Source organism: Bos indicus, chromosome 11, assembly GCF_029378745.1.
Source record: "Bos indicus isolate NIAB-ARS_2022 breed Sahiwal x Tharparkar chromosome 11, NIAB-ARS_B.indTharparkar_mat_pri_1.0, whole genome shotgun sequence".
In the NCBI taxonomy this organism is placed as follows: Eukaryota; Metazoa; Chordata; class Mammalia; order Artiodactyla; family Bovidae; genus Bos; species Bos indicus.
Window position 1 is genome coordinate 62288688 of NC_091770.1, and position 23308 is coordinate 62311995.

The 23308-nt window shown below is 37.5% G+C and overlaps 1 protein-coding gene across 3 annotated transcripts in view; it reads right to left on the reverse strand.

Annotated features, from left to right (window-relative positions):
- Positions 1-7658: 7658 nt before the first annotated feature.
- The window catches only part of PELI1 (pellino E3 ubiquitin protein ligase 1), a 56311-nt gene continuing 40661 nt past the window's right edge, over positions 7659-23308 (reverse strand). For 2 of the 3 annotated variants that reach the window (XM_019970390.2, XM_070798874.1), the window contains exons 2-7: positions 22824-22963; positions 19898-20027; positions 13679-13780; positions 10957-11154; positions 10681-10869; positions 7659-10102 (exon numbers count right to left, since the gene is read on the reverse strand). In XM_019970390.2, the coding sequence (XP_019825949.1) occupies positions 9536-10102; positions 10681-10869; positions 10957-11154; positions 13679-13780; positions 19898-20027; positions 22824-22894 (1257 nt within the window). In that variant the 5' untranslated portion in view covers positions 22895-22963 and the 3' untranslated portion in view covers positions 7659-9535. The remainder of the gene's footprint in view (positions 10103-10680; positions 10870-10956; positions 11155-13678; positions 13781-19897; positions 20028-22823; positions 22964-23308) is intronic. The other variant, XM_019970391.2, reaches the window with a different exon arrangement.

The following is a 23308-nucleotide window of genomic DNA, read 5'->3' on the forward strand; positions in this document are numbered from 1 at the left end:
TTTGGTAAATAAATATGGCCACATTTGAAGTCAGTAGCAATGACGAAACCATAAAAGCACCTTCAAACAAACTCTTAATTGTTAACTTTCAAACTTAAAAAAAATCCTGTAACATGGAGGAAAGCAGTAAATGGCCTTTTAGTGCTTCTCTGCGAAAGGCCACATCCCAAGAGTAGTATCTTTGACTTTCATTTCATCACACCATAAGTATCACTTCACAGTTTCATTACTTTATCTCTACAACTAAATACCAACATTGCATAGTACACCTGACTCAGGGCTTCTTGCCACAGTTCAGTTCTTTGAATAAAATCAATCAAAAATATAATTAACACCTGCATTCATTCAGTGTGAATAATATAGAAATTACACTAACAAACTTGTTAGAATTAACACACTCAAGTGAACATTGTTTCTTTAGAAAAGTCATCATGAGAACCTATACTTATACCAAAATTGGGAGCACGTGTTTGGAATGTGAGCCCCCAGTATTCTTGCCTGGAGAATCCCCATGGACAGAGGAGCCTGGCTGGCTACAGTCCATAGGGTCACAAAGAATCGGACATGACTGAAGCAACTTAGCATGCACACACAGTGGGGAGGAGAGAGGGAGAGAGAGAGAAATTGATTGCGAGGTAGGGGGAATACAAGCAACTGCCTGTCTTTGGATGTTGATTCTTGCCTATAATTTCCATACCTGGACATTGGATAATTACTATGGTTCCCTGGTGGGGGCCACAAGTTCTCTAACTTCCCATTCCAAATCCTAATATGAATTCAACTTTGGAAGGAATTGCTTTGGGAAACTAACATGTTACCAAGATCTACAGCAGACAATTCCTCCCATGACCCAGAGCCCATCCCTGCCTTAGGAGTTCCTACCAGCTAAATAGGTCTCTGATGGCCTTTCTGTGGAAATGTCTTCTCATACATCTAGCCCACTTTAACTCCTTTTTCTCCACCTGAAGATCTGCCCTCATGAAACAAGATTCAGACAACTTTATGAACACTTGAGATTTGGGGTTCAGGTTGATATTGTTATTCAGTTACACAGTAGACTAAGAAAAATTCTGAATTGACAATAAAGTGACATCACAATCACTACTTCAAATAACTTATTTTCCAAAGGTCAGCTGACCAAGGAGCCCACTGCAAATGAAGGATATCTGAATGTGTTGCATTCCTGCAGAGATGCAGTATTCAAAACAACTATGCTAACCTCAGAACACACAGAAAAGTGAAGTAAGTGCCTTATCACTGAGTGAGCACTCTTGTTGGTCGAATGATTCATGTAGAGACTAAAGGGCTGGAAGCGAAACTACTAAACAATTGCTTTGATTTTCTTTTCTTTTCTGTCATTTCCAAACTAGGTAGCCTTTTTTTTTTTTTTTCCCAATTTACTTATTTATTTTAATTGGAGGCTAATTACTTTACAATATTGTAATGGTTTTTGCCATACATTGACATCAATCAGCCATCAGCCCTGGGTTTTCTTTGAAGGAATGATGCTAAAGCTGAAACTCCAGTACTTTGGCCACCTCATGCGAAGAGTTGACTCATTGGAAAAGACTCTGATGCTGGGAGGGATTGGGGGCAGGAGGAGAAGGGGATGACAGAGGATGAGATGGCTGGATGGCATCACTGACTCGATGGACGTGAGTCTGAGTGAACTCTGGGAGTTGGTGATGGACAGGAAGGCCTGGCGTGCTGCGATTCATGGGGTTGCAAAGAGTCGGACACGACTGAGCGACTGAACTGAACTGAACTGAGGACATGGAAGCAACCTAGATGTCCATCGGTAGACGAATAGATAAGAAAGCTGTGGTACATATACACAATGGAATATTACTCAGCTATTAAAAAGAATGCATTTGAATCAGTTCTAATGAAGTGGATGAAACTGGAGCCTATTATACAGAGTGAAGTAAGTCAGAAAGAAAAACAACAATTCAGTATATTAACACATATATATGGAATTTAGAAAGAGGGTAACAATGACCCTATATGCAAGATAGCAAAAGAGCCACAGATATAAAGAACTAGGTAGCCTTTTAATGAAAAGAATTTAGAAACTGACTACCCTCTACTTTTGGGAACCACTGTTTACATGATGAGAGTTGACATTTTAACTCTGCTGACACTTTAAATTCAAAAATAAAAACAATTTAAGTGCAATGTACTTATCTCTACGTCAACAAACAAAACATGGGGATTTAACTGAATCTTAGTGAATCGAGTTCATGATAATCAAGAGTATTAGGGGACACAGGGCATCGAAGTTCTAGTACCAGATTTTATCAACCAGTAGCTACTAACAGGGCCATGATTTCTCACATGTAACTTAATTGCCAAGATTCCTTCTAGTTTATATTCTATATTTTTATTAATAGTTATACAGCAATATGATATAGCACAACTTTAGGACATTCAAAGCTTGGCAGGTCTTAATTTTCACAATCTTAGCTGTTTTATGTGCCTTCACTAACCAATAAAAGGCACAAAATCTTGAATTTATGGATGGCATACTTTGGGGCTATAATTGGTACTTCTCTTTCTCCAGGATAATTCTTTTTGTTCTCTTTTGACACCATCCATGGGTTTTCTCCTTGCTGCCTTGTCAACATTCTAGCAACTGTCACTTTTTCCAGTATCTCCACCTTTTCCATTTTTGTCTTTTCAGCCAAAGAACACACATTTTCTGATTAAATAAACAGCTTCTGTAACATTTATTCTTTTGACTGTTTCTGTAAATGCTCCTACTCAGACTGTTTGGACAGTTTAACAGTTTAGAGTTCTACCAGTTTTCTGTAATTATGTACGAAATAGTTTTTGACCATCTACATATGCCAGGCATCGTGACAGTTCTTTATCAACCGGGGAAAGAATTCTTTCAATGCATTCCATCATTAAAGTGGAGAAGCAGCAGATATGACACCAAAACCACAGGCAACAAAAACAGAAGTACACAAGTGGGACACACCGAACTAAGAAGCTGCTACACATCAAAGGAAACAACAGAATGCAAAAGCAACCTATGGTAGAAGAGAAAATATTTGCAAACCATGTAGATAAGAAACTCTTATAACTCAGTAGTAAAATCAACAACCTGATCAAAAAATGGGCTAAGCACTTTAATAGGTATTTCTCTAAAGACGACATACAGATGGCCAGCAAGTATAGGAAAAAATGTTCACTCTCACTAATTATCAGGGAAATGCAAATCAAAACCACAATGATATATCATTTCACACCTGTCAGGCTGCTATTATACAAAACGAAAGATGACAAAGTATTAACAAGGAGGTGGAGAAGCTAGAACATTTGCCCACTCGAGGTGGGAATGTACAATGGTGCAACCATTATGGAAAGCAAAACTATCGTGCGATCCAGTAATCCCAATTCTGAGTATTTATCAAAAGAAACTGAAATCAGAATCCTGAAGAGATATTGGCACTTCCTTGTTCACTACAGCACTATTCACAAGTAACTGGAACACCTGTATATCCAAGATAAATGGATACACACACACACATGCATACACACTGGAATACTATTCAGCCTTAAAGGAAGAAGGAAATCCTGCAATGTGCTACAACATGGATGAACCTTCAGGACACTATGTTAAATGAAGTATGCAAGTCACAGAAAGACAAATACTGATGAATCTACTTATATGAAGGAATGGCACTACTTCCTGAATGTGAATTTCTCTGGTTGCAGAACCAGAAATGATGACAAGTTTTTGCAGCAGTGGATATATCGTTACCTTCCAGGCAGCTGCATGGATCATAATACCCCTATTGAATAATCTACTGAACATCTTTGCACTAATTTGTGACTCACCTTTAGCAAGTTTACAGGCCTTCATTAAAACTATTCATGTACTCATTACACTGCTGGTTCTCTTATTCTGTTACTAATATCAAATTCTTTTGCTTTTGTTCTAAAAATTTTTATTATTGACGTTTAATATCCTTAATTTTTATAAGCCATCTTAAATCATTTTTGAAAAATTGCTTAAAGTTGATTAAAAGGGGGAAGCAGTCAGCAAAATGTGGTGGCTGTGTACATAAGTACTGAGCAAGACTTCTAAGTTCCAAATTTTGACTCCTCTAGTTATGAGACATGTGACTCTTGGGCAAATTACAAGACACTGTTATATCTGGTTTCTACTGTAAAAATGGAGATACACAGATGTGGAAAATGAACTTATGGTTACAGGGGTAAGGGGGGAGAGAGATAAATTGGGAGACTGGGACTGACATATATACAGTATTATGTATAAAACAGCTAACTAATAAGTCCCCACTGTATAGAACAGGGAACTCTACTCAATACTCTGTAATGACTTATATGGGGAAAGAGTGGATATGTATGAGTGGATCTGTATGGATATGTATGAGTGGATTCATCTTGTTGTACAGCAGAAATACAACATTGTAAATCAAATATACTCCAATAAAAAAAAAAAAAGACAATAGTTCCTATCTCCTAAGGTTGTTTTGAGTTTTAAACAACATCAATAAGATACTTAGAATGACGCATTTAGAACAGTGCTAGGCACACAGCAAATGCTCTTATGGTAGCTGTGAGGAGGTTTCATGCTGTAGTTTAACATACATAGCTGGGCTAACAATCTAACATCACTCTAAATAAACCAGTGTTTATAACATAGCATCTAACAGGATGTTTGGACATAATATTTTACAATGATTACTAAAAAAACTCTTTTTATCTTCTTTACTGCACTTTCTGACAATATTATCAAATACAGACATATTTCCTTAAGGGAAGCTGGATATTAAAATCTGGACTTATAAAATAGGTTCAAGACTACTTTGTTTTCTGTTAACATTTAAATATTCAAATTAAAAAACAAACACCACTGTGCTCTACCGGTGCCCGGAAGGATTTGAAGCAGCAAAACATTATGCTTCAATAAAACTGAGAACCTTTTTAAAAAAATGGCTAGAGCTAAGGACAAAGGTATATATGAATAAGGGAGAAAAACTGTATTAGAACATGCTGGCTAAAGGAAGCTACTGTGGTTGAAAATAGAACTGCGTTTCCTCAGAGGGCAGCCAAAGCAAAGACAGAGGTACCCCTACTCTGTTTTAATGAAAGGGAGCTGGCCCTTAACCAGGAGGAATACTTTTTTGTTTCTAAGCTAGCATGGGATACATGGGGATCACTGATCATGATAATTAGGAACTCTTGACAGTAGTTCAAAAGACAAAAGCAGAGATGGTTTCAGTAAATATCTTGTTTAAGAGAAGCCTCCATTGAATGTCCCAGACTGAGTTCCACAACCAGTACACCCTCCCACACAAACTGTTCTCTACTTCACTAACCGACAATTTAATCCTTCTAGTAGTTACTCAGGCTAATTAAACCAAGTTGTCCTCGACTCCTATTCGTTCTTTCATACCCCTATCTGACCTGCCAGCAAATATTGTCAGCTCTGTCTTCAAAATATACCCAGATTCTGGTTACTTTTCAAACCAGCTCCATTGCATCCACTTTGACCTAAGTCACCATCATTTCCCCCCAGGATTACTGCAACAGTAATCCTAACTGGTTTCCCTGCTCCACTTCAGTCTTCTTGAATCCTATTAAAATCTAAGTGTGAGCATGTTATTCCCCTGCTCAAAATCCTCCCATGGGCCCCCATCTCATTCAGAATAAAAGCCAGAAGTCTCAGGAGGCACTCCGAGATCTAGTTCATCCCCAGGCCCCACTCCACCGTTGCTTTACCTCCTGGATCTAACCTGTTCCTCTTCTCCCCATTCCTACCCACATGGTCACACTGGCCTCTTGTCTGTTACAGAATAACTTCAAGCAGGCTCTTGCGTCAGGACCCTTGCAATCGGTGTTCCTTCTGCCTAAACGCCCTTCTCCTAAGTAGCCACTTCAGATCTTAACTCAAATATTAACTTTCCAGTGGAGTTCTTGCCCTCCTACTTAATACTGTAAACACTCCACACACTCACACAAATCACACATGACATCCGTATCTCCCTTTTCTGCATTATTTGTCCCTTCAGCACTGCAATCTATCATACTGTAATTTTACATTATCTTGTTCTTTTCCATCTTTCTCACTAAAACACAAACCGCACAAAGGCAGGGTCTTGGTTTTTGTCTTTCCCTGCTATATCACCCAGTGTTTAGAACAGGGCCTGGTGCACAGTGGATATTCAAATATCTGTTCTAAGAATGTGGGAGTAAAATTCTGAGGGCATGACCGTAGAGTATGCTTGTACAGGAGTAATTCTGAAAGAGGGAGTGGGAGATAGAATAATACAGTTGGGTTATGTAGTGTTTTAGGGATCCGATTTGCTACAGGGTTAATGCTTAGAACATAAAAACCAAAGAATGAATCACAGATCCTTCAGTTAACTTAAGATGATCATTTGGGATGAGGGGCCAACATGCTACATTTATTTTATAAAGTTTAAAGATAAATTACATTTATAAAGTTTAATTATGGATGGACTTCCATGGGTGCCCTCAGTCTGTGTCAGAAGGTCATGCATCACGCATGGTTTCTGGGCACTCTTCTGAAGGAAGAGTGGAGTGGGAGTACTCATGTTAGATGGGATTCTATGTTTACATGAGTATTTATTTCTATCCTGCCTCACAAGTACTAGAAGATTTTTATATGATGAAAGTAAGCAATCACAGCTTGAAGAAGATAACCTGGTAGAGAACTCCTCTTTCTAGATATTTACCCTATCTTGCTTCATGACCCCAACATTTTAGATAAAGGGGAAATTTAATTCCCTGTATGGATTAAGGAGGGCTTCCCTGGTGGCCCAAAAGGTAAAGAATCTACCTGCCTGTAATGTAGGAGACTCAGATTCAATTCCTGGGTTGGGATGATCCCTTGGAGAAGGGAATGGCAACCCACTCCAGTAATCTTGCCCAGAAACCCCATGAACAGAGGGCGCCTGGTGGGCTATGGGCCACAGCATCGCAAAAAATCAGACACAGTCAAGATTTAATCTTAATCAAACACAGATTTAGACAGTAAGATCACTCTGATAAAAGAACTGAGCCATTCAGACTATCTTTCTTGAGAATGCATTTAGGACACCTAAACACAACTTTTTTCTTTTTGGTCAGAATACTGACATTCCCTTAATACAACTGAGTAAGTAAAAGTATTCCATTAGTCATTGGCAAAATGTCTAATAATTAAACTGCTTGAATAATTAAGATGCTTGAACAGAAAAACATATGACTAATGACTTAAATTATCTAAGTTTTCGTAACTTTAATTTGATAGAAAATGAACCAGATTTTTCCCAATTGATAGGAGGAAGTTCAGACACCTCAGGAAGAACATGAACCTTTTATGATTACTGAGGCACTGCTTAAACAGTCTAGTTATGCAACTTACTAAGAGCTATCTCTCTAGCAGGGTTTAACTTAGAAAAAGGCTGCAATTACTCAACCACTAAAGAAGCTCCTCTATTATCAGGGAAGAGATACTTTCCTAAGAGAACCAGAGAATAAAGACTTACATTACATGCAAACTCCTCACCTATTTCAAGTGAATATTTTTGGAGTGTGCATTGGTTTTGTCCATAAGTTTTCACTTCTGGTTTCCCATTCTAAGTTATGGAAAAATGAACTCACAGAAACAAATTCAAGTATCTATTTTGAAAAGTATTTACTTAGTTTGAATAAATTAATTGCAAATAAAAATTAGCTACAATATATAGCCTGAATAGAAATGACTAGAACAAATACAACACAGGACTTGATTTCCTTGCATTAGTCACAAAGCATGTGACAATCTAGAAAACTTCAAAATCAACTGTATTTCTTTGAAAAAGGAGTAACAGCAGTTACTGGTACATCACAACTAGTCAACTTATAATACAAGTTTCCTGACATGCATTTCCTGAGTGAACCCAAATGATCATTTTTTTAAAACAAGGAAATTTTGACAAGTTGAAGTAAAGTAAAATAGTTCATGGCTTCTAAGCAACAGGTTTTGTTTTTTAAAAACCAAAAGAAAATTCAGAACAGTATCATAACAGGATAAATTAAAGCTATGCTACCACATACAAAATCTTGCTATAGTCAATTAAATATAATACAACTTTTTGAACTAAAGGAAAGCAAATCAAAAGATTAAAAAAATGATTCTGTCTAACCTAAAAGTGTACTGATTTTTACAAGTGTCACAAAGGGTTTGATGTAGTGCAGCTGTCTATACTTTCCTTGTGGGTATTAAAAAAAAAAAAACAACGGGTGGGTGGGGGAAAGGGGGAGAAAATGTTTTCTTCATTCTGAAAGCAAAGAACTTCCTGGAATTAGAGAATAAACTGACCATGCAAGTATGTCCCTCCATTTGGCTGTCACTGGTGCTCACCTGCCAACCAAATACTTCCTTGAGTCACACTGTGGCAAATGTCCTTTTAGGATTCAAACCCACAGTTAAGGCTGGTCTGTTAAAATTTAAAAAAAAAAAAAACAGAAGAGCACTGCTGTCATTCAACCCTTCAAATCTTTCTACGTTTCTTAACACCTGAATAAGTCCAAATACAGGATAGTTAATTCAGCATTCTTTTTCTAAAGGCAAATCAAGTCACTCTCCTTTCTTGTTAATTTATGCTTTTTCTCATGGGAATGATTTTTTTCTAGAAACAGTGAACAGATGAACCACAGTTTATATCTAAAAAATAAACTTGCCAAATGTTGCTGATACTAAAAACAGATTAGTTATTGTGGGAGAAAAATAGATTATCTAGATTAAATTGCATTTTCAAAGGAGCATATAAAATGTTTCTTAGCATTAAGTTTTTGTTATAGTACTATACTCGGAAGAAACATTAAGGAAAAAATTCTTTCCCAATTATCTTTAATGTGGTTAAAAACAAACACCTCTTACGTAATGGTAATTAATATGAATTTGTTTTTACAAAGTATTCTAATTTACCAAATTTCATATTTAGATGGGGTGGGGAGAGAGTCTCTCCTGTCCTTCTTCCTAACTCTGCAAATCCTTGAGCTACGCTTGCTAAACTACCATTCCCACCAGGAGAGTGAGACCATCGTTACCATGCTATTCTATCAGGAACATTCTAAGATATTTTCTATAATAAAGATAAATAGAAAAAAGTTAATATACATGTTGCTGTATTTTACAATTTTGCAACAAACTGTAAACTAACATAGTTTGAACCAACAGTACCCTCAGTTATACAAAACAATTTTTCAACACTGAGGATGGGTGATTCAAAAACACTAAAAGGAAGGCATCAAATTAGACTATGTCTTTTTCTCCTCAAAATATATTTTCAAAACTCAGAAATCAGAAGTCTGGTACTTTCGAAAATTCCTTTGCTTGAGTTTCCCAGATTTTTGCTCAGAAATTGCTACTATTTATTACAAATGTTTAAAAAAATTCTTCATCTTAATGCAAACGACCAGAGCAGAAAAACTGTGACGTGGACAACAGGTTGGAAAGCCCAGATCACTTAGCTTATAAATGTTTAATGTAGTCCTGGAGGACAACTGTCTGTTAGTCTAGAGGTCCTTGGAAAATAAGTCTGATGTAGCCTTGTTCACCAGCCAACTGATGTGCACAGAAGGGACAGGCGGCATGAAAAGTGTGAGTACCGTGAGGAAGCGGGATCTGGGACCAATAGGCAGTTGTCTTTTCTGAACACACATGCCCACATGGGCTGAACGCATGGGTTGGAGGGCCGGCGTCCACATAAAATCCAGCTTCACATCCAAGCCACAGAGGGACATAGGGACCAACAGACCTACACATGGGACACTCCCGATCCTTTCCGTCACGTTCTTCCTTGTTCCCCCAGTTATGATAGCCATGCACGTGGCCGCAGTGTAGGTACACCCACGGTTGTTTTTCATCAACGACATCTTTTCTCTTCATGCTGGGAAATGCTAGTGTGTTGAACCCGACAGGGCACTGAGGTCGCGCTGCATTGATTTCCTGTCTTAAAGCTTCTAAATGCTTCACGGTAGGAGTGTGGGAAAGGCCTTCTGCAGTACGCCACAGCAATGTTGCGCCACAGAGATCAATTAATGAGCCATCTTGTAACTGATTGGTTTCAATTTCCACCTAGAGGAAACAAGAATCAAAAAACACACATTCACCAGGGAGTTTTGGATTTTTACTTCAGAGTTTTGGTTTTACAAGCTCCTTACTCAAGAATCAAGATTTCCTCTGGTTGTTTATTGAAGAAACTTGAATGGCAGTCATGAAAAATACAGGTTTCAAAATCAAGGATAAAATATTGAACAGCAACATATCTTTTCAGAGTTGTAGTAAAGACAATTTATGATTAAACCATCTGACTAATCAGTTAGCTTAATATTTCCAATTTGGTAAATATCTTGGTCAAAGATTTACAGATACAAGTAGAAAATACACAGAGTGTTGTTTAAATTGGGAAAGCTTAGGTTTTAAAATATATTAACAAAATATAAAAAAAGAATACATTTTTAGAGTGTCCTCATTGAAAAACTAGGATACTACCCTCCTCGTATAGTGTTTGGAAGTCAGAGCTTGATAGCCACACTTTGTACTTTGTATCAGCAAAAGATTTAATAGTTTTGGGGAATACGTAATGCATTCAGTCCAACTCACCCTATGAAGTCTACTGTAATTAAGTAAGAAGTTTACGTCTTAGTACTCACCATTTTCCCTCTCTGCTGAGCTGATCTGGTTTCACGCAGGCTAAACACATTTCCACACACTGATATTTCTCTCCATATTCCAGGTTTGGAGTCTTCTGTGAACCCATTGCGTGGATGCATAACAAGAACGCCATTAGTGGTCAGGCCATCCATCTGTCCATCTGATGTCTTCCATTTGGCAGCCTTCTCCTAGCAGGAAAAATAGCTTCTGTTTATTTGTAAACTGGGAAACTGAAGTGGTTGTGAAAGGCAACATTTAGGAAAAAAGCTTTTTACCCCAAGAAAGATGTTTTTTGATGAGTCAAATCCTGCAGCATAAATCCGTGCTGTAAAGGGGGGATTCCGTTCACATATGATTCTACAGGCAAATCTTGATATGGTGCTCTGCACTGACTGTGTATCAGAATTACTTTGACTTCCAGGAACTGTGTCAGTTACTACAAAATCAATGGGACTTTCAGTCGACCGGCCAATCTAAGAGAAAAAGAAATATCTATAAAACTACTGAAAGGAACACAGCGGAAAATTCCCTCAAAGGCACAAACAATAAGGTGAAATCATCAAGCCTCTGAAATTTCTAAAGCCCAAACTTATTATACTTAACTCTGGGGGTATCTATACCCTTGAAAACCAATCTCTCAGATTTCTTCTGATGTAGTAATCACTTAGAGCATAGAATTAAGTAGGAACTTGCTACCCAGAATATAGGAAACCCTCAGAGAATGAAGAGTTTAGGATGGCTGAAATTTCTAAGTGGGTGCAGATTTTAATTTTAACCCCTTGGGACAGAAATATGTCTACCACATATTACTCTAGTTTCCTTAACAGAACATAATGAACATAAAAATAAATATTCTATGATGACTCCAGGACATTACACTTATGAATACTGTTTATATTAAGCTGAAGTGCAGTGACGTCTTCGGGTGCTATAAAGGTGTAGAAGAACACTGATCCCTATGTTAAAACCTTACAAAGCCGTGCTTTGAGGTCTTATGTCTACTTCACAGATTTTCTCCTGTCTTTTCTGTCAGGCTGTCAACTTTCATTGCTTGCTGATGGGTATACTTGTTTCTGCAGCATACTCCTCCTTGAACCAGCTACTCTGAATTCTGCTTTGGGTTGAGAAATCAGATAATTGAACTTCAAAGAACAGTATTTCAAAAGGTTCTTGGTGATGGCCTAAGGGATTCTCTAGGGAGTTAGAGAAAAGGAATTTCAGTACATGGACTCTGTGGCATTTATTTTATATGCCTAAATGTCTTTTCTGTTTTCTTCCTGGTTCTTGGCCATAGTTTAAAGACAAGTTTCCTTGAACAGAGTTCTGCTGGATGAGGTGTCAGTGAAGTAAAAACATCTTCAAATGTACTAGCTAGTAAATTAATTAATTTCATTTTGAAAGATGAAAGTTGAAAAAATGAAATTGGTGGAAAAGACGTCAAAGGTGACAATTATCACAGGGTATTAAACATTTAGAAATCAGTTCATTAATGTATTTGTTATAAAGTAGTATCATAGGACTTCCCTGGTGGTTCAGTGGTTAAGAAGCCGCCTACCAATGCAGGGGACAGGTCTGACCCTTGGTCTGGGAGGATCCCACGTGTCATGGGACAACTAAGTCCAAGCACTGTAACTACTGAAGCCCACGAGCCTAGAGCCCGTGCTCTGTCACAAGAGAGGCCACCACAATGCGAAGCCTGCTCACTAACAGAGCTGCCCACTCACTGCCACTAGAGAAAGCCTGCTCGCAGCAATGAAGACCAGCACAGCCAAAAATAAACAACACTGAATAAGGAGCATCATCAAAAATAAAGTTGTTCTTGAGAAAAACTACTGACCCTTTATAAAGATGACAACTCTTAAGTTGTTCTTCGCCTAGTTGAGCTTTAAGAATTCCTTTTATCAACACACTTTCAGATAAAACTCTAGTGTTTTTATCCTGCCACTAAGTACAAAGACTTATTTAGTCTGGATAGTTTTAGGGGGAAATTTATTGATTAAAAAAATGTAACATTTGGATATTCCTTTCTTTATTTCTAAGAATACGATATCTAAAAAATATGGTCTTAAACCTTTGAAACTAAAAATATTTCCACTATTCTAAAAAATTCAGCATTCCATTAAGAGGGTTGAGTGTAAGGTGACTTTAAAGAAATATTTTGTTACTGGCTACAGCAAAGACATCTCCAGGCCTTTTTATCTTCATTTTATCTCATAAAGTTAAGAAAAACTGTAAAGTCATTGGGACAATAATTATAAGAACAACATTATTAGGCACTTTATATCCTATTTAAGTTTGTTTCAAAAAAGCCCAAGGCTTTACAAAAACCCAATAGTAAGAGAAACGATGTCATGAATATCAAGAATCTTGCTTATGTCTTTAAGGTTTGGCTTTTCTGTCACTGATTTATAAAACCATCAGTACTGGATTGGTACAAAGAATGAGAGAAATAAAAACTTACTATACCATTAGCTTTGAGCAAATATGTGCTGAGAAGAAAGTTTGACTTCACATATATGATATGAATAATTAGAAACTGTACTTTTAGTTGCCTAGAGAGGGAAAGTGAGAATAGCAAAAAAGATCATAAATGTGTATAAAATATCCCTTGGTTTCTTTTTTGGATAATAATTATTCTTACAGCTACCAATACTAGCAGCTAAGTGTTTACCAGGTACCTGGCACAGTTCTGAGTACTTCAGAGGGACTAACACATTCAAGCTTCCCAATAGTCATCTGAAGGAAGTTCTATTATCTCACTTTATAGGAGGAAACTGATGCAGAGAGTGGCTAAGTAATGTTTACCAGAAATTCTGATATCAGAGCCCATCTCTTACCCATGTTATGTGGACTTCTAGACGTGGGGTTTAGAAATCAACATATATTTTAATGAAATGCATTAAGTGTGATAACCTTTAAGCTGACCACAGCGAAAGTCAATTACAACAGGTTTTTAACTTTTGTTTTTTAAGAAAAAAAGTTGAGATGTTATAATACCTGAAACATATCAGTGTTGCTGTCATGAGTATATTCAACCACTACTGTCTGTGCTCGAGACAAGGTGTATGATATGCTATGCTGGTCCTTATTGCTTATTGCCTAAGAAAAAAAAAGATTAATAGCAAAAATTAGCAGGTACATCAATCTAAATAGATAACCATAATAGATAACCTTTTAAAAAAAAAAAAAAAATAGGGAGCTGTGCTCATTATACTATAACAATGTAATTGGAAAAAGAATCTGAGAAAGAAGAGATGCATATAAATGTATAACTGAATCACCCTGTTGTGCACCCAACACTAACACATTGTATTGGAGTATATGTACTCCAACATATAACAAAAGTTAAAAAAAAATACCACTATACTGCTTCAAGGGTAAGTCAAGTATTTTATAATTACAAAAGAAAACATCTCTTATGTCACTGCTGGTATTCATTTCACCTATACACAGACATATAAAAATATATATGTTAATACATAACCAAGGATATCATTGCTGCTATTTTGAATAAAATGTTTGATCAACTGCAAATAAGAAAAATAGAGGTTTTTATTCTTTCTTTAAAAAATGGTAATTTGTTTATTACATGTGTGACATATTTTCCCCCTGAAATTTAGAGATTAATAACTTGCATAACCTTTGCTGTGACAGTGGTTTCTTAGAGTGAGTGGAGTGCAGAAGAATTCAGGCAGACCTCATTTTATTATGCTTCACAGATACTGAATTTTTTATAAATTGAAGATTTGTGGCAACCCTGCATTGTCAGATGATGGTTAGCATTTAGCATTAAAAGTACTTTAAAATTAAGGGCTTTCCTGGTGGCTCAATGGTGGGAAATTCCATGGAGAGGGGAGCGTAGTAGGCTACAGCTGATGAGGTCGCAAGAGTTGGACACAGCTGAGTAACTTTCACGATGCTATTACTGCACACTTAGTGTGCTCAGTCACTCAGTCGTATCCAACTCTTTGTGACCGATGGACTGTAGCCCGCCTGCTCCTCTATCCATGGGATTCTCCAGGCAAGAATACTGGAGTGGGTTGCCATTCCCTTCTTCTGGGGATCTTCCCGACCCAAGGATCGAACCCGGGTCTCCTATAATGCAGGTGGATTCTTTACCATATGAGCCACCAGGGAAGCCTGTACACTTAGGAGACCACAGCATAGTGCAAACATAACTTTTATATATATATTAGGAAATGAAACCAGTTGTGATTTGCTTTATTGTAGTGGTCTGAAACTGATCCCAAAATATATCTGAGGTCTATCTGTGCACTGAAGCAATTACAGAGTAAAAACATAAGTTCAGTGTATTAAAAAAATTGTAAAATCTGAGTCTCCATTATAAGTATTTCAAGTTATAAGATACTTAAAGGAGAAAATACAAAATCTTGCAAGACAAGAGGAATCTTATTTAATAACTCAAAGAGGTTTAAAGTTAACAAATAAGCAGAGTTAACTGGTTTTCCTAGCCACTCTGTCACTCTATAGATGACAAGTACTTGCCATATGCTAGGCTAGATACAGAAAAATTCATAGAATGATTAAACATACCAAAGGAAATGGATATAATGCTTATGACTGTATTATTGACATATGCCAAACTAAAAACATTGCTAAAAAGAACTTCTCAGTTTTGTTTTCAGGCGTTTTCTATGCATATGAGTTGATGATAATATCAGAGGGGGGAAAACCTGCACAGAGGAAGTGGAAACAGCTTGTGTAAAAGAAACACAGAAAGACACAGAAGAATGATTATATGCAGCAAAGAGGCTAAATGAAAAAAAAACTTTCATAATTAGAACTTTGGTATTATGAAATTTTACTTGGTTTCAATTGGTAGCTAACCTGTAATATAAAGTCTTCATAGATTTAAGATAATTAAGACTGTGAAATTTTCAAATATACAAAAAGAATATACAAACACCTGGGTACTAAGTACCCAACTTTTATCGTTCTTACTAATACCATTTCTGCTTCTGATATTTTAAAAGAAATTAAACTGCAGATATAATGAAGGCTGCTTATATGTCCTTCCCTACTCCTGTCTCTGTAGAGGAACTGAACCTCAAGAGTACAGTTTAGGTCACTCCCATGCACTTTAACAGGCTTTACGACACACTGATGCATTCATAAACATGACAAAAATGGCTTTAAAGATTTAAAAACCTATAATTACTTTATCTCAACAATAAGCAGCTGACTTTTCAATGAAATAATTTTTTAGTACTTTGGCCATTAATTCTTAACGGCTAAAGGGATTTAAAAACACAGGTTTTGTGTACTTTGAGATTATAAGCTGTTTTTTTTTTAACTATGAGATCTACTCTGATTGAGAATACAGAGCTGTGTCAAGTTAAATTCTCACTGGATTGGAAGTCAGGGTTTAAGCACTCATCCCAGATGACTGCTAGACTAAACAGTTAGTTTTCTTCCTGACCTCATTACACACTCCTCCAAAATTGAAAAAGCAGAAAGTCAATCTTTGATCCCTAAGATTCTTGCTGCCTAGTAAAGATGAAAAGGAGCCAGCAATGAAACACGAGGAGTATGACAGTAAAAATACGAAGAGAAGTACACAACAGGAAATTACAGAAGTAAGACTTAGAAAGATTTGCCCTAGGATAGTAGTTCTTAACCAGAGGTAGTGTCAGCTGTATAAGGGGCATTTGGTGGCTGTGTTTGTTGGCTATCACAATGATTTGAGGGCTGAAATGGCATTCAGTGGGAAGGGACCAAGAATATTAGGTTGGTGCAAAAGTAATGGCTATTTGCATTGTTGAACTCTGCCTTTAATATTGGAATAAATTCCTAAATAAACGTGGCTATGTTATTATACATCATTTTAATGTGCATTTCTCACTTTATTTTTTTTGCTAATGACTTATTACTTGTTGTTTATATTTATTTTAGACTATAGAAATGATGCTAGATAAAAAGCAAATTTGAGCAATTTTTTATTCGAGCTCAAAACTGATCATAAGGTAGCAGAGACAACTTGTAACATCAACAATGCATCTGGCCCAGGAACTGCTAATGAACATACAGTGCAGTGGTGGTTCAAGAAGTTTTGCAAAGGAGACAAGCGCCTTGAAGATGAGGAGTGCAGTGGTTGGCTATCGGAAGTTGACAGTGACCAACTGAGAGCATCACTGAAGCTGATCCTCTTACAACTACACAAGAAATTGCCAAAGAATTCAACATCGACCATTCTATGGTCATTTGGCATTTGAAGCAAATTAGAAAGGTAAAAAATCTTGATAAGTGGGTGCCTAATGAGCTGACTGCAAATCAAAAAAATCATTTTGAAGTGACATCCTCTCTTATTCTACACAACAAACCATTTTTCAACCAGATTGTGACATGTGACGAAAAGTGGATTTTATACAACAACCGGCAATGATCAACTCAGTGGCTAGACTGAGAAGAAGCCCCAGAGCACTTCTCAAAGCCAAACTTGTGCCAAAAAAATGTCATGGTCACTGTTTGGTGGCCTGCTGCCCATCTGATCCACTATAGCTTCCAGAATTCTGGTGAAACCATTACATCTGAGAAGTATGTTCAGCAAATCAATGAGATGCACCCAAAACTGCAACACCTGTAGCCGGCAATGGTCAACAGCAAGGGCCCAATTCCTCTCCATGACAATGCCTGACCACACACTGCACAAACAATGCTTCAAAAGTTAAATGAATTGGGCTACGAAGTTCTGTCTCATCCACCATATTCATCTGATCTCTTGCCAACCAACTACCACTTCTTCAAGCATCTTGACAACTTTTGGCAGGGAAAACACTTTCACAACCAGGAGGCAGCAGAAAATGCTTTCCAAGAGTTCATGGAATCCTGAAGCACAGATTTTTATGCTACAGGAATAAACAAAATTATTTCTCATTGGCAAAAATGTGTTGACTATAATAGTTCCTATTTTGATTAATATAAAGATGTATTTGAGTGTACTTATAATGATTCAAAATTCACGGTCCGAAACTGTAATAACTTTTGCACCACGAAGAGAGTGAAAAAGTTGGCTTAGAGCTCAACATTCAGAAAAGGAAGATCATGGCATCTGGTCCCATCACTTCATGGCAAATAGATAGGGAAACAGTGGAAACAGTGTCAGACTTTATTTTTTTGGACTCCAAAATCACTGCAGAAGGTGACTGCAGCCATGAAATTAAAAGACGCTTACTCCTTGGAAGGAAAGTTATGACCAACCTAGATAGCATATTCAAAAGCAGAGACATTACTTTGCCAACAAAGGTCCGTCTAGTCAAGGCTATGGTTTTTCCAGTGGTCATGTATGGATGTGAGAGTTGGACTGTGAAGAAGGCTAAACGCTGAAGAATTGATGCTTTTGAACTGTGGTGTTGGAGAAAACTCTTGAGAGTCCTTTGGTCTGCAAGGAGATTCAACCAGTCCATTCTGAAGGAGATCAGCCCTGGGATTTCTTTGGAAGGAATGATGCTAAAACTGAAACTCCAGTACTTTGGCCACCTCATGCGAAGAGTTGACTCATTGGAAAACATTCTGATGCTGGGAGGGATTGGGGGCAGGAGGAGAAGGGGACAACAGAGGATGAGATGGCTGGATGGCATCACTGACTCGATGGACGTGAGTCTGAGTGAACTCCGGGAGTTGGTGATGGACAGGGAGGCCTGGTGTGCTGCGATTCATGGGGTTGCAAAGAGTCAGACGCGACTGAACTGAACTGAATATTAAATATCCTGCAACAGGTGGGACAGTCCTACATAAAGAAGAATTGGCACACCCAAAATGCCAAGAGCACTTCAGTGGGGAAATACTGGAAAGAAGTTCCTCAGATCAATAAACCTTTCACTCTACCACCTGCTTATTATTTATCAGCACATCCCTTCTTTGCAAAAAAACAGAAAGAAACACGTAAAGAAAACTGTCACTTTTCTACATTCCCTGGCTCTTAAATAGTAAGAGAAGACTCCTTGAGGACTCTTGCTTAGACACCACGCTGGATATAAAACAAAGCCAAAAGTCCAGGGACTGCAAATATGACTTGAAACAAGGCACTGTATGCCAATTTCTCTCTCATTTATTTTTAACCTACAAAAATATACCTCAGATGGTGTAATATTAATGTACATTCTGGGGTTGCTTAAAGATATAGGTATTTCCAGATGTAAAGAACTCTTTGTAATGTTTATTCATTCACCACAGTATCAAATTTAATCTGTGTTATAAAACTGGAAGTAGAAGAATACACAGGAAATTTAAGATCTGAAATGTCCCCTTATTGTCTATCACTCTAGGAAAAGCCCAAGTGCCCTGAAATGGTGGCCTAGCTTCTGGAAATTTTGGTTGGGAATAAAAACGGGGTTCAGTTCAGTTCAGTCGCTCAGTCGTGTCTGACTCTTTGCGACCCCATGAATCGCAGCACGCCAGGCCTCCCTGTCCATCACCAACTCCCGGAGTTCACCTAGACTCACGTCCATCGAGTCAGTGATGCCATCCAGCCATCTCATCCTCTGTCGTCCCCTTCTCCTCCTGCCCCCAATCCCTCCCAGCATTAGAGTCTTTTCCAATGAGTCAACTTTTCACATGAGGTGAAGCATGAAATAGGCCAGGAGACTGAGAAGTTGTGTTACAGACACAATTGGGTATTTGCTTTCACAGCTTTGATTTGATTTAATAATTAATGAAGGTCTACTGTATTTAAGGCACTATGCTACAATGCTGTGGGGGTCATAAAATAAAAAATAAAAACAAGAGCATCCATAAAATCTTTGATAAAGACCACTCAGTTAAAAAAATGATCTCATCCAAACATGTTTCTAGGCCCTGAATACATATATTCTGTACCACGCTCCTTGCCCAGCTCAGGGAGGTCCCTCGAGTAATAGCGGGAACGCACTACATCTCAGGGCAGTTCCACAATTCCAAATTCTAGATGAAGCCCTGTCCCCCCTCCACCCCAACTTTTTTTTTAATGACAAAAAAGGAATTATTTCCTTCTAATGGATTATTTCCTTCTCATGGATCCCAGTGTGTCATTAAAAAAAAAAGTCCTATGCCCTTTTAGATGGCATTTCTTTAGATATCCTATCTCCCAAGTGTCTTTTCCCATCCAAACAAAAGGAAACTTCTGGTATACAATGTGAAGGGTCTGCTAGAGAACATGAACAGCATATATAAGTCTTTCAATTTCTCCAAGTTAATTTACTTAGTGTTTGTTTGTGTTACCTTTGCAGCCTGAGGAGTACAAGCAACATGCACGGTGCTGGGCTTCACCCCATTTGCCTTAGGTCTTTTAAACAAAGCAAATCTACTTTTCCTCCTTCCTCTATCGCCGTTTGGAAGAGACCCATTATACCTGACAGGGGAGAAAAAAATTTAGATGATCTCATGAAAGAACCACACAATTCTAAAACAAATGCGTTACTTTGTCTTAGAGGATCAACCACTGATTAATTATCTATTAGTAGATTATAAGTGTCTGGAATTAACTTTTAGCGACTGCTGATCCCCAGACCAGCTGCCTGAGTGTGAAACAAAAAAGATTTTTTTCTGTCTACATCTGAAGTCACAGAGAAGTACCTTTTGGATTACACACAGATTTAAATTACTTGTATTTTTCTTCCCTCTTTTATTTAAGATAATCAAGAGCTGATTAATGGCATATCTGACTTCTTATGACTCATTCTATTTTTTTTAAAGGTGAATGTTTGCATGTGGTAATACAACCTTTAAAAGTACATATTTAAACAAATATGACGTTTAAAATAGAATCTCCTTTAATTATGAACCAAACACTTTATAAGTAACTGAACTTTTTAAATTAGGAATTTTTAGACTTGTTAGTCTCAGCTACTGGCTTGTACACATTCACATTAGTCAGTAAAACCTGTCCGACTGAGCATAAGTAAGTGGCCGTTAAACACGTTTGTTGCTCAGATCTTATGATCATTTCTCCATGATAACATAAACACGCTCTAAAGGTAAGCAAGTGAGCGAGGAGTGAACCAATAGGAAAAAGGTTCAAAACAAACATCTGGGTGTTAACTATGTACTAGGCACTAGTGGGTTCTGGGTGTTAACTATGTACTAGGCACTAGTGGGTTCTAGTTCACAAATCACTTTATTTTATCCATTCTCTCATAAAAACTGCAAGACCGGTATCACTTGCCACTGTTACAGGCTAGGAATTAAGTTATTCTTCAGAGGAACTGAGTCCCTCCATTATTTTCTGAAGGTCACACCAGTGACACTGGCAAAGCTAGAACTGGAATCTAGGTGCTTGCTGTGCTTTTTTTCATTCTTTACTGCTTTGCTGAGGCATGAACAGTAGCTTAATAATACTCTCTCCTCAAGTACTGTCCCCCTTATTGCGCAACAAACACCTTTGGTGTGATGGTTTCTTGTTTATAGCTGGTTAATCTGGGGGGAAACCGAGGCAAGGAATGGGTAGTTTTGAGGGTGGAGGAGACTGTGCTTATAAAATGGCCTACACTAGTGGCTGACAAGGAAGGGAAGGGAGTTTACTCAAAGGTTGTCAGATATAGAAATTACACTGACAACCTTTATAAAATGTAAAACACACTGATTCTTCTGGCAAAAGCCCCTGCTAACCTTGCTAAAGGTTCATGGTAGTGCCCCTCAGCTAATACATACTGGATTTTGCTGCTTGGGACTGTGCTGCCCCCAGTCTCACACACTGAGGGCTCCTCACTGCCCCTTACTACTGTCTACCAGAGCTCGCCTCCTTCCTCTTTTGGACATATGCTCTCTATTCCTACACTGTGTTCCTGTAGCTCAGAGCTCTTTTCCAAATAGCACCAGCACAAAACTGACCACCTTATCCAGCCTGACTTCTCCTTCTAAAATGTTGAGAAGCAGCATTGTTTGCATTTTAATACATCAAGTGCCAGGTACAGAGACAACCATTTTATAAGGTTAACTGAGAAACCGCTGGGCTAAAAGAGCCAGTTTAAACCATATACTAAATTTCAAATTCTAAGTCTTCAGATGACTCAAATTTCCTACTGAAGAATTTAACTTTGAATAGCTTTTGGTGGTTAAAAATCTGTTATTAATACATCAAAATCTATGTGATTTTAAATTGTAATATTGTAGTTCCTATATTAAGTTTACAATCTTTTAAATTGTTTTTGAGAAAACAACATTTTCTTTAATCTCAAGGGACCTTAGTTGATCTTGTCTGTCATTTTACAGAAGAGGAAACTAAGGCCCAAAATGGTTAAGTGACTTGCCTAAGGCCACACAGCTAGCAGTGCTGGAAAAAGTACTGGAATTCAGGATTCCTGGCTTCCAGTTAAGCTCAGTAACACCATATTATTTCCCCAGTTTTTCTTACTTTCGTATCTGAAACAATGGCCACAGTTTCAGTTAAAGAAGAATTTGCACCAACCTGATTCTAAAATATGTTGTAAATGTCTAGAATTGTTTTTTAGGCAGGACAGAAGCAGTAGGGAGAAAGTAAATTTTACAATGTCTAGTTTCTGAGATCTCTAAGAAACAGACTAACATTGTGTCTCCATTTTGACACTGTGGCAAGTTTAGACTGGATAAACTGCAATAATGGAATCATTTATTCCTCAATCATAAGACTGTATGAGTTGAATGGATGAGATTACTTTTGAAGCAAACAAGTAGCAATGTCCTGGGCTTCAGAATCATCACACTGTCATGTCTATACAACTCTTTTAAGTACAGGACCAAAAACACAAAGCAGCATCTGTCTCAGAGGGCAAAGGAACAAATTAACACTAACCTACATGAAATGACCTAAGCAGAGGGGAGATTTTGGGTACAGTCAGCTGAGGCAAATTTTCTAAAAGACGACGTAGGGAAGACAAATGGACTGGCTATGTGACTTTAGACAAGTACATTTTTCACTTCATCTTTAAGAAGGTTTGTCCTTTCTAGGGGTGAGGGTGAGGCAGAGTTTATGGAGCATTTGAGTACTTACAAAGGATGGCATAAAAATGAGAATTAAAAGAATTTCTTAATTTGGTAATATAACTCTGTAGCTTTAAATACTCTTTGGAAATAGGCAGGATATAAATTCTAAAAAAAAGTGCATTTAACCAAGATTTTCAAGTTACCATATATCATTCAATTTTATGCTCATCAGATGGAGAAGTCTTACCCTAAGACAATGAGTTCACCATATTTTACTGGTGCTTTGGATGGATGATTTTCTTGATCAGGAGAAAACATGAGCTTGGCTGTCTTTCTCAAATCTTTGTTCACTGGTCAGGAGCCTTGGGACACCTTTTGCATTATTTCCTAGAGGGGAAAAGTTTTCATTAATAATTTGAACAATGAATTTCAGTTTAAGTAAAGATGTTCTTTTCTAAAAGTCCTTGTGAGCACAATATTATGAAAATTATCACATAATATATATAGTGTGTGACATTTCCCCCAATAATGGTTGTATAGTTGATATAACTGTTTAAACACATTAAAATGTAAATTTAGGAATGTTAACTTTACATTAAAAATGTAAATTCCAGTTCCAGGACGATGAGGAAGACATTATTTTCCCTATGATTTCTGCTAATTATAACCCAAAACCCTGAACACTATATATAAAGCAGAAGAAGACTCTGAAAAGTAGAGAGAAGGCAGAAC